This window comes from Physeter macrocephalus, unplaced genomic scaffold, assembly GCF_002837175.3.
Source record: "Physeter macrocephalus isolate SW-GA unplaced genomic scaffold, ASM283717v5 random_68, whole genome shotgun sequence".
NCBI classification, from domain to species: Eukaryota; Metazoa; Chordata; class Mammalia; order Artiodactyla; family Physeteridae; genus Physeter; species Physeter macrocephalus.
In genome coordinates, this window is record NW_021145354.1 from 62,346 (window position 1) to 74,140 (window position 11,795).

Below are 11,795 nucleotides of genomic sequence, written 5' to 3' on the forward strand. Positions count from 1 at the left end.
CACTGTTGTGGCCTCTCCCGTTGCGGAGCACAGGCTCCGGACGCGCAGGCTCAGCGGCCATGGCTCACGGGCCCAGCCGCTCCGCGGCATGTGGGACCTTCCCGGACCGGGGCACGAACCCGTGTGCCCTGCATCGGCAGGCGGACTCTCAACCACTGCGCCACCAGGGAAGCCCTACTTTTTAAACCAGAAGCCAAGTCACAGTCCTCATTTCCTGTAAAGGAAGGTTCCACCACTTACTAGCCCACACTCCCTCCGCCTAAGAGGTCTGGGGATGGAAAGTGGAATTATGAAGTGGAGGAGTGGACTTTCATCCCTGTGACCCACCCCTTCTGCCTTAGTAACTTTCTTCCCTCCCAGCTGGGCCCCCTGTGGCAGGGTCCGAGCTGGAAGGGCTCTTATGGGCTGCTGTGCCCATTTCTGAGGAGGGAAGGGGAAGGCTTCCTGAGGTGGGGGAATGCGCAGAGCCCGGATGGGGTCCGACCTGGGCCCACTCCTCCCACCTGCACTTGGACAGCCGGGAGGGGCTGGGGCCTGGAGCGCGGGCCTTCCTCAGAACCCCCCTTTGGGCTGGGCTGTGCATTGAGCCGGGCCCAGCGCACCCCTGTCACAACAGGGGAGGAGCGCAGGCCGGAACTCAGACACGTGTCTTTCCACCTGGAGGCATGTCCTTCCACCGCCATGCTGCCTGCAGTGGCCCGGCTGGCTGGCTGGCCGTGACTCTCCGGGCCCCGCTGCTCTCGTTGGACGAGGCCCCTTGGCTTTTCAAATCCTCTTTTTGAGACTCCAGAGAGGCCTTAGATTCCCTTGGGGGGCTCAGGAGGCCCTAAACACTCAGAGAAAGAAGAAAAAGGGAATGTTTGGGGTTTTCCTTCTTTGTTTCCCTAGTGAGTACAGCCAAAGGACACCCCTCTAGACTTGGCTGTGGTCAGAGCTGGACGTGACCAGCCATCTTTCCAACTTGCCCCTCTGTCGCCTGCTGCTCAGATGGCTAACTGTAAAGTGGACCGGGATCCCCAGCCAAGCCCGCGAGGAGGGGGCTGTGCAGCCAGGCCGGACCTGGTCTGGGTGTATATGGGGGGCGGGGAGTCATCTGTGCCCAAGCCCCCGCCCCGCCCCAGCTGGGGAGGGGAACGGCCTGCCGTGGTGTCTCCTGACCTGCAGGCAGGCCCCGGAGGCCAGCTCACTGCGCCCACCCGGTGAGAGATGTGGACGCTGAGGCCAAGAGGCAGAGCGGCCCTGGCGCTCCAGGCGCAGGTGTGCACCGGCCGTGCCCTGGCAGAGCCGGGCTGGTGAGCCTCCAGCAGGCTCCAGGGCCGGGGAGGGAAGAGGCTTGAGCAGCTGTGCGCACTCAGTCCTCAGGAGGCCCCACGCTTGCCGAGTCGCTTTATCCTCAGCCTTGGTGGTGGGGGGTGGCGGCGTTGGCCGAACTGCTCTGCCCATTTTCCAGAGGAGGAAGCTGAGGCGGGGAGAGTGACTGGCGTGCCCAGGGGCTTGCACCTCGGAGGTGGAAGAACTAGGATTCATTCCACAAGTGCTTATCGAACACCTACTGCGTGTTGCGAAACGTTGTTGTAGGAGCTGGGGGCTCCTGGGACCGACCGTCTGGGGGGCAGTGGACGGTAAAGTGTAGAGCATCCTAGAGAGCAAGACTGGTGAGAAATAAGGTCGGGTGTCAGGAAAGGGCTCTTCTTTGTTTGTTTGTTTGTTTATTTCGGCTGCGCTGCGCGTCCTATGGGATCTTAGTTCCCCCACCAGGGGTTGAACCCGTGGCCCCTGCAGTGGAAGCGCAGAGTCTTAACCATTGGACCACCAGGGAGGTCCCAAGGGCTGTTGTTTAGAGTCAGGTGTCTGGGAGGGCCGCCCTGGGAAGGAGGCAAGGAAGGGAGCTACGGTGGGAACGGCACTCCACGTGGAAGGGGCGGCAAGTGCAAAGGCCCTAGGATACCTGGTGGGTGTTGGGAGCAGCGGGGACGGGAGGGCGGAGAGGCCGCATAGCAGAGGAGGTCAAGAGGTCTTGGGGGCGGGTGGTGCGGGGCCGTGGAAGGCATTGTGAGGACCTGGCCTTGACTCCGGGTGAGGTGGGTGCCTGGGAGGGTCCTGAGCAGAGGGCGGGTGGCATGTCCTGGGCTCCCTCTGGCTGCTCTGGGGCAAGACAGGAGCAAGGATGGCTGCTGCTCTGGGGCAGGCGGTGTGAGAGGAGGTGAGAAATCCCAGCTCCTGGATGGTGGTTGAAAGAAGCGCGGATGGGTCTTGCTGATGCGGGCTGTGAGAGAGCGCAGGCGCCCAGGCTTGTCTGGTCCCCAGATCCAGGGTCTGAAAAGCTAGCTTGTATCACCACTTCCTCAGTGGGGAAACCGCAAAGCCAGAACTGAGCTCGCACCCCTGGGCGGCCCCACCCTTGGCCTTTGCTTTCCCCTCTCAGCCAGCGCCGAGTGTCCCACTTGCTCCAAGAAGCGTCATTTGGGGGTCCTGGAACCCGGCGCCTTCCACATCCTCCCCAGCCCCCACTTTGCAGATGGGAAGACTGAGGCCCCGGCGGCAGCAGGGCTGAAAGCGCAGCAGAGGCCTCCTACATTCAGATCCCAGTTCCTGGCCAGGAGGCCCCTGCTCGAGCCACGTTGTGCCCCCAGGGCACCCTCATGCCCTTCGTGTCCTGGGATGCATGCTAGAGCAGGTCCCTGGGCAGGGTGCCTGGGGGGGATGGGACCAGCTGGGCCTGTGGGTGGGCTTCCTGGGTGCGGCCCCCAGGGTCTGCCCTCTCACGCTTGCTTCCCAGCTCGGAGCCACCAGCACGTGGCTCCTGCCCACACCAGGCTCTGCAGGTGGAGATGCCCAGAGAAGCCAGGTGGTGCCGCCCGCCCTGGGCTCCCTCGCCCACTTGTCCTTGGCCAGCTACCTCCCAGAGGGCGCAGAGGGCCTGGGTTCTGGCTTTGCCTCTGCCGCAGCCTCATCGTCTGTATAACAGGCGTTTTGATCTGCTGGGCCTGCTCTCGGAACTGGTGCAGGCAGGGTGGAGACCGAGGGAAGGGCTCCTCGTTGGCCAAGTTGCTTTAACTTTTCTCAAAACCAGTCACAGCCCGTGATCTCGACGTGACTCTCAGGCCCAGGAGGGAGGTAGCGGTTGTCCCAGACCTGCTGAGGTCTGAGGTCTCCTGGCAGAGCTGGGACTGGAAGCCGGGGCCCTGGCTGGCTCCATCGCCCCCAGGTGGCACGTACTGGCCCAGCCCGGAGAAGGGCCTGGGGTCCAGCCAGGCTGCCGTGAGCGGAGGCTGTGGGACCCACGGACCCAGATGCCAGGGACAGGGTGGCCGTGGTGCCCCGGGGGGGCAGGTCAGAGGGGTCTCCGGGGGGAGGCGCCAGGCAGAGGGGGCACCCGACCGAGGCTGGGTGGACGTGAGGGGCCACGAGGAGGCCCCTGAGCAGAGGACAGACAGGCTGTGACTCGGCTTCCACGGGGGGGGGGTGCGCAAGGGCCGGCGGAGGTATGAAGTGGCCAGATTCCGGGCATGTTTTGAAAGCTGTGCCCACGGGCCTGCCGGAGGTCAGAGCAGAGGCTGAGAGATGCATGAGAAGGGCCTCGAGGGGTGGCCGTCTCCAGGCAGCGTGGGGCAGTTGGGACTGGGCGGCCTCTGCGGTCACTCTGAGGTCCAGGTGTTACAGGGCTGTCCCCTGGCGTCTGGCTCCTCCGCAGCCCAGGGAGGTGTGGGGCGGGGAGAGGGGTCAGCGTCGTGCCCTTTCCCTCCCACGCAGCCACGTCCGCCCCGCGGCCCGATGCCCTCCTGCCCCCCTCAGCCGCAAGACCCGCACACGTGCCGAGCTGCGCGATAGCCTCTCGGAGCCTCGGCTTCCCCGTTTGTCGACGGCGCTGTGAGAACCCTGCCCATTCAGTAAGGTTCTCGTGAGGGATTGGTGCGTGCAGGGGCTGAGTGCGCCCCACCAGCGTGAGCCGCAGCTGTCCTGCCCTGGCGGCCCCAAGGGCCTGGGGTCGGGCTCCGGGGACGTACTGGGCGTACAGGAGCCACGAGCCGGCCTCCACCTCCTGCCGTGCGTCTGGCACAGAGAACAGCAGGAGTTTGTGGGGCAGCTATTTCTTGGGCATCTGCCCCGGGCTGGGCACTGGGGATGTGGTGGTGACCGAGCCCCTGGGACCACCAGGAGCTGGCCGGGTGGGAGGGGCAGAGAATCCCCCAGGCCATCCTGGGATCTGGTCCATCTGTGGCCCAAGTGGTCGCTCAGGAACGCTGACGGAGGCGATGGGTGAGCTAGTGAACCCGGCCCGGGAGCAGGCTGACAAGGGCTCCAGACCCCCACCCCCTCTCTGCAGGGCTGGCCACAGTGCAGAAGCGGAGGTCTGCTCAGTGCCTGTGAAGCCCCCGACGTGGCCTGCTCCCCTGCTCCCCAGTTAGCCCTCAGCTCAGAGGTTTCCTCCTGGGAGGTCTCCCCTCACTACCCTGGCTAAATGCCCGTCTCCCCTGGCCCAGATTATTTTTTCCTTCATACACTTGGAACTTCCTGAAATAGTAACCCACGGAGTTGTCCTCAGCTCCTGAAACAGTGTCTGGGGCTCAGTGAACTTTTGTCAAGGAGAACAGGTAGACAGATGGGTGGATGGGATGCCTGGGCAGGTAGATGCGCAGGCAGATGGGGGCCGGCTGGGTGGGTGGGGGTGTGGCTGGATGGACAGACACACAGGCGGATGAGGAGCTGAAGACTTCGGTTGGAGGAGCTCCAGTTAAATGTTTTTCCAGCAGGAAACCAGGGTGGACCAGAGCGCCGGGCCCGAGAGGGCGTGAAGGCCAGTTTGCTCTGCCTCCCGTGCCCGGCGTGGCTTTCCTGTGTGCCCCTTCTGCCCTGCCCCAGGGTCCGGGTGGGGGGGTCCTGCTCTCTTGTCTCTTCAGGCTCTGGTTTAGTTGGCGACTTGCTGAGCTCTGCTCTTCATCCAGCGCTGGGCCTGGGTCTCCCAGACCCTCGGGCAGGTGCTCCAGTGGGGGTGCAGAGAGCTGGGCTTTGGGGGGCGCCCGGGGCCCTGGGATGCTGGCTGGAGGGTAGCAGGAAAGGCCCACGCGGGGCTCGGTGTGTTCGGGCGCTGTTCTAAGCATTTTACGGAAATTGCCTCATTTAACCCTCCACACACTCTAATGAGGAATGGTCTGTTACATCCATGCCTTATGGACACGGAACTGAGGCGCAGAGAGGCTATTCCAGACCCAGCTCCCCAGCCGGGCTCCAAACGCCTGCGCCTGCAAGGCCCAGGCCTGCGTGCCGCTCGGGCCTCACCCGCCCACCACCCTCCCCACAGGGTGTCACGACCGGGCCGTCCTGCTCTACGAGTACGTGGGCAAGCGGATTGTGGACCTGCAGCACACGGAGGTCCCCGACGCCTACCGCGGGCGTGGCATCGCCAAGCACCTGGCCAAGGTAGGGGCGTGGGGGCTGCCCCCGACTCAGAGGAGACCACGCCCCGGGGGCCGGGCCCCGCCCTCCTCCCGCGGCTGCGGCCGCCTCGCCCCCTTCCCCTCCTCTCGGGGCCGGGCCTCCGGGCCCCCACCACCACACGCACACACCTGCCTGGTGCCGGGAGCTCACTGCCGGGACCCCGTGTCTGGCACGTAGTAGGTGCTCCGTGAACCCTTGCTGAACAGGTGGACAGACACTGGAGTGACGGCTCTTGCCCCTGCATCCCCAGCCGCTAGGAGAGCAGCTTGGGCTTCAAGGGGCTTTGACCTGGAGCAGAGCTCGGCCTTGCGTTCCCCTGACGGCTGCTGGGGCCCAGCCCCTCCCCCTGCTGCCCCGCTGCTCCCTTCGCCCCCTGCCCCCGGCCCGGGCGGGGGACAGGTGTCTTCAGTAGCAGCTCGAGCTGGTCTGTGGGTCCACCCCGTTACAAGCGAGGGACCCAGAGTTGCTACCTGGGTAACAGGAGAAGGGATCTGCCAGGGGTGAGGGCGCTTATCTGCAAAATGGGAGAAGAGCCCGGAATCCTGTCACTAGAGGCTCTCGGGTTGAAACCCGGGGTCAGGTGTGGGCCGCTGGGGGGGGCCGGACGGTCAGACGGCCGACCAGGAGCCCAGGCGCCTAGTCGGCCCTCGGCCTTCGTCATCAGACCCTCCAGCTACACCCAGACTGTGCCGCACTGTTGCAGCAAACGTTTATTGTGCACCAGTGTGTGCAGGGCGCTGGGGCAGGGAGGTGCACCACACCCACCAGGACGACAACTGCACGCTGACGCCCCCGCCCCCGGCTGCTGCTCTTGGGATCCCTGTGAAAACTGAGTGACCTCTGCCAGGGGCGGAGGGAGCCCCGGGCGCCCTGACCCAGCGCGTAGGGGAGGCTCCTGGAGGAGCGTCCAGTGAAGAGTTAGCGGAGAAGAGGAGTTTGGTGGGCACCCCGGCTCGCTGTGGAGACGGGCGGGCGGGGTTCTCCCGGGGCGGAGCCGGCCCTGGCCCCTCTCTTCCTTGCCTTGTTCCTCCGGCAATTCACCGGAGCTTCCTGCCCCGGCCTCCCGACTGTGACGGGGGTGGTGGCAGCACCCCTGGCTCCATAGCAGACCCGAGGGAAAGCCCAGGGCCTGAGGGGCTGCGCCTCTGAGCCGAGGTGCCGCTGGGGGCCCTGACCGCTCTTCTCTCTGCCCGGCTGCCAGGCCGCTCTGGACTTCGTAGTGGAGGAGGACCTGAGGGCCCATGTCACGTGCTGGTACATCCAGAAGTTCGTCAAGGAAAACCCCCTGCCGCAGTACCTGGAGCGCCTGCAGCCGTAGCCCCGGCCCCGCGGGGCCCGAGCCCGCCCACCGGACCCTCCCTCCGGGCCTCGCCCCGGCCTCCGCGTGCTCTCAGGAACCCTGGTCCCCACGGGGACAGACTCAGAGTTATTTTTGTAAGGACGCTTCTCTGTGGCCGTGGTCCAGCTGCCGTGGCGAACGGGGCCCGGCTATTCCTGCTCTGCAGACACCGTGAGGGCCTGCAGTCAGGACCGGAACGCGGACAGGGGCGTCCCTCTGGCCTTTCTGGGTCCCACCTGCTGCTCCCCGCTCCGTGATGGGCAGGGGGGGCTGATCTGGGGCCCTGCCAACATGCCCAGGCCGGGTCCTCTCCGCAGATGAGGAGCCACGAGGAACCTTGTGTGCCAACTGCTGGGGGCGTCGGGCCAAGCGCGCGCGCACACGTCTCCTTACTCCTTGCAACGCCCTTCAGCTCTGCAAGAGGCAGGCCCCCCCCCCCGTGGCTGCCCTCCCCCTTCCAGCCCAAGTATCTTGGGGATCCCCGCCCCTCGCTGTGGCTGAGCTTTCTCAGAGAGGGCCCTTCCGAGCTGGGGTGGGAGGGAGAAAACCGTCCTCCATGAACCATCCGCACCACCCAAGAGGAAGAAGCAGTTCTGCAGAGGGATTTCCTGTGCAGCCGCCAGACATCAGAGCGTCCTTGCCTTCCTGCGAGCTCGTGGCCCGTCAGGAGTCCTGGGGCCCCTCCCGGACCGGCCTTCCTGGGAATGGCTTGGGGAGCAAGCACCCCAGCACCCTCTGTCCTGTGGGGCCAGCCGTTCCGGGGTCTTCCTCTTGGGGGCTGGTTAGGACTCAGGGTACCATCCTCTTCTGCCGTGCTCCCCACGCGGGCTGAATCCATGCCTGCTCTTCTGTGGGGCTGGAGGGGAGCCCAGGAGGCCGGTCCGGTCCCTCGGGCTGAGGCGTGAGTGACGTGGCTTCAGCCCTCTGGCTAGGGCGGGCTGCTTGCCCCGTTGACGCCTCTCTGCCTGACGCTTGGCAGGCATTGGCCTGTGTCCTCTTCTCACTCGTCCGCTCCCAGTCTTGCACCAAACCCCCCTCCTCCACTGCAGTGGCCTGGGGCCCCCAAACACCTGTGCACAAATGCCTTCTCACCTGGTGGCGGGAACCTCTCCATCTGCGTGCCTGAAGGCCTGGCAGCCCCAGAGTCCCCGTCCTCAGCACCCCCCACCCTTCCCAGGTCCCAACCCCCAGCCCGCAGCCCCCAGCCCCCCTCTGGCCTCCAGGAATTCCTGAGACGGCCGAGGGCACCCACCGCACTCCCAGCTCTGTTTGCAAAGGGCTTTGGGGGGAATCAGGGAGGCCCCTGGGCCTCTACTGTGCTGGCAGGAGGTGGGCTCGGCTGCTGGGTCCCCTCCGAGCCCGGGGGTGTCCCCTTCCTGGTGCAGCATAAGGAAAGAGTGGGTTGTAGGCCTGAGAGTGGACTGATGGGCAGGCCAGGCTCTGAGCCATTTCCCTCTCCAGCACCACCCCCTCCCCGTCCACACATCCCTCCCAAGTTGAAGCACAGACTCCGTCAGGAGGACTTCTCTCCAGTAGCTCAGCGGCCTGGTGCTGACCCCTCTGCAGCCTTTGGGGCAAGGTGGCCCCGTTCCAGGAGGCGCTGTCCGTGGGAGGGTGTCCTGCAGCAGTGGCGCAGGGGACCCCAGGGCACGCAGCTTGTGGAGGAGCGGAGGGCTGGGTGGCACCAGGGCCCGCCAACCCCCGTCCCAGCCTGCACCTGTGTTCTAACAGCAGGCGACTCGGTGCCCAGCCGGCACGCAGACAAAACACTTAGTACTTGAACCAGGGGGCGTGCGGGGTCTCCAGGGCCCCTGCAGCGCTGGACCCAGGGACAGCTCGTCCCCAGTTTCTGCAGGTGCGACCGGCCTCCTTGCCTCGGGCTGCCTTAAAGTGCCGCTGCTCCGCTAGAGCCCTCGGCGGCAGCGACGGCCAACTCTCCCAGGTCGGGCCGGGCTCACTGCAGACCCCCGCCCCGGAGTCCCAGCCCCGCTGCCAGCACGCCCAACCCCATCCCGCTGTGGCTGGCCGCCCCCGCGGTGCTACCCTGACGGACTGGCCTCCCAGCCTCGGCCCCCAGCCCCACCCGTCCCGGGACACCTGGGGAACTCTTGCTCAGGAGGCAGGTCACGTGGGCCAGTTTGTGTGCCACTGGCAGGGCAGGGGGACACTCAGAGACCCACCCCGGCCCCCCAGGCAGATCGCCCCCGAGGCCCCGTGCCCTCCTGCCACAGCTGACTTTGGGGGTCTCTCTTTCTCGCCCGGTCAAGACAGGTGGTCACTCACGTGCCTTTCCCACTCAGGACCTGCTGCAGGTGGCGTCTGGGCCAGGGCTGGTCTCCAGACGGATTGCATGACGTACATTTCAATAAAAGGTGTGACCCAGTGCAGCTCCAGGACTGATTCTGGAAGGGCAGGGGCACACGCCCCCGCCCCCGCCTCTGCTCCACCCCCATGACAGACGGGCTCCACCCAGGTTGGGGGGGAGCCCGCAGGTGTGAGGGAGGCGTGAGAGGGCAGACCTGGCAGGTGCTCTGCGTTCCCGCATCCTAACTGGCGGCAGGGGAAGCAAGGCTCTGAGAGGCGCGGGTGGCGTCAGGATCTGGGGGCTTTGGCAGCCCGGCCCGTGCCTCCTCCCAGGTACGGGCCCCTCTGAGGCCACAGTCATGCCCCCGGCACTGGCTCCCCTCGCTGGGAGCAGCTGGACGGGGTGACCAGGAAGAGGCCGTCAGGTGACATCAGCTGCTGCTCTTAGCCCTGTCCCTCTCTCCCCAGGAAGCCTTCCCTTGGAGCTCCTGGCCCAGGAGGGCACAGGCCAGGGGCAAGCGTCACTCAGAACACAGACGATGGAGAGCCTCCGGCATGGTGTCTGGAGCCTGAGGACTCCTGGATGGGGCGTGTTCCTCTAGGACCACCTGGCGGGGGGTGGGGCGGGTGTCACATCGCTGCCCCGACGGAGAGGAAGGGGCTCTGCGGTCACCAGGTCGCCAGCCCTCCATCGTGGCCAGCTCGGCTCCCACAGCAGCTCCGTGAGACACCAGGTATTGGGAACCAGAGGCTGGGGGCGGGGGGTTCACAAGGCTGCAGAAAGGCAAGGGGACCAGGACCCACAGCCATTGCCTGCCCCTCCACGTCGACATCCCGTGGCGGAGACTTCACAGGGCAATACCCGGGGACACCCCCAGCGACCACTCTGCGGCAGCCTGGGGTCTAGAAGTAAAACCCAAGTTACCGTCTACCCTGAACCAGAATGAAACAGCGGGGCAGGGACAGGACAGACCCAGTAAAGGTCCCACCGGGAGGAGGGGGGGCAGGAGTCATGGGTGCTGAGTGACCCCTGCCCACCCAGCCCTCCTCGTCCTGCTTCCCCGTGGCCACCCCTCAGGAGGAGTCTGCACACTTTCTGCGGCTCTTTCCTGACCACGTGGGTGTGACTAGGCTTTCCTCCGAGCAGCAACTCAGGGGCCCATGTCCCCTCCAGCCTGCAGAGTCCCCATCCCCAAAGCCGACCACATCCGGCTGTGGAATGGGCGGGACGGTCGTGTCCGCAGCACTGCTGCAGGGCAGGCTGGGGGTGAGTTCCAGCCATACAAACAAGGAGCCTGCGTTCTGAGGCCCGGATGGGGAGAGAGGAAAACGCGCCCCCACTGGGATCTGGATTGGGGGAGGGCTCTTTGCTCACAGCATGGGGCAGGGTCCCCTCAAGGCAGCCTGGCTGGCAAGGTGGTCCTGGGAGGTTCAAAGCCTGGAGTTAGACGGCAGGACAGAGCTGCAGGCACAGCGCACAGGCACAGCATGCAGCCTTTGGGTAAAAGAAAGCAGTTTGTTGTTTTTTTTTTAATTGAGGTATAGTTGATGTACAATATTAAATAAGTTTCAGGGTTCAAGATAGTGATTCAGCCAGCCTGCCCGACACCTCCACAAACAATGCCCTGTATTAAATCCCTTCTGTTTGAAATACTTCGGGTGGACTTCTTTTCCTAATTAGACACTGACTAATATAGATAAAACTACCCCCATTCTACAGTTGAGAAAAGTGACATTCAGAGAGAGGAAACGACTAACCAAAGGCAAACCCAGTGCCTCTCTTCTGTCACCCTGGTCCCATTACTGGGTCACAAGGCTGTCCCCAGCTCTTCCTTGTACACTCTTCATCCAGGCCCCATGCAGATGCCACCTCTTGAAAAGACCTCTAGCCAGCTGCAATCTCCAAGTCATCTATTACATCATCCTGCTTAGTTTCTTGTTAGTATTTATCATGCACTGAAAATTCTTAGTTACTTAGTCGTTTATTCCACTGGACTGGAAACTCCATGAGACCAGGAAGTGTTTGTCTTACTAAATGCTGTGACTCTGGTGCCTGAGAGTACCTGGTACTGACTGTGCACACGACAATTGTTTGCTGTAAGAATGCATGAAAGGAGTGGTAAGGGAAGTGGCAGAGATTTCTGAGCACCAGCTAGGACCCCCCTTTCCTGCTGGCTGCTTCTCTGCCAGCAATCAGGGCTCTCTGGGGGCCCACGGGAATTTCAACTCCCACCATTCAGGTTGTGCCCTCAGTGGGAGCTCAGTTACTACACGCTGAGGGAATCAACCTGCCCATGGATCTTCCAGAAGGTGTCTGTGCACTAGCAGTGATGAACAGGTGACATTCTGGGTGTCTCCACTCAAGTCAGCAGACTGAGGCAGATGGCCTGTTAGAAGTTAAGTGCAAGAGCAGGGAGATGGGGAGATGGTCCCAGGCCCACAGTTGCTTGAGCACTTTCCTCTGTGCACTAGATCCTGGCCTGACTCTTCCTGAGAGACACCATAGCATAGCGAAATCTCGGCAACCAGACAGCTTGGGCTCAAATCCTGGCGCATGACTTTAGCGAGTCACTCAGGTAGGTCCTCCTCATTTGCAAAATGAGAATGTGGATAAAAACAGTATCACTTTCACAGGGCTGTTGTGAAGATTTAAGAGTTAATCACTTAAAATAATTAGAACAGGGCTTGGCCTGACTTAAACATCAGTTGACTG

General features: G+C 63.8%; 1 protein-coding gene across 1 annotated transcript in view; it reads left to right on the plus strand.

Annotated features, from left to right (window-relative positions):
* NATD1 (N-acetyltransferase domain containing 1) overlaps nucleotides 1–11,645 on the plus strand; it is a 12,738-nt gene extending 1,093 nt beyond the window's left edge. The window contains exons 2-5 of the mRNA XM_024127973.3: nucleotides 5,303–5,421; nucleotides 6,641–9,415; nucleotides 9,551–9,816; nucleotides 11,555–11,645. Of these exons, the coding sequence (XP_023983741.1) occupies nucleotides 5,303–5,421; nucleotides 6,641–6,757 (236 nt within the window). The 3' untranslated portion in view covers nucleotides 6,758–9,415; nucleotides 9,551–9,816; nucleotides 11,555–11,645. The remainder of the gene's footprint in view (nucleotides 1–5,302; nucleotides 5,422–6,640; nucleotides 9,416–9,550; nucleotides 9,817–11,554) is intronic.
* Nucleotides 11,646–11,795: the final 150 nt, after the last annotated feature.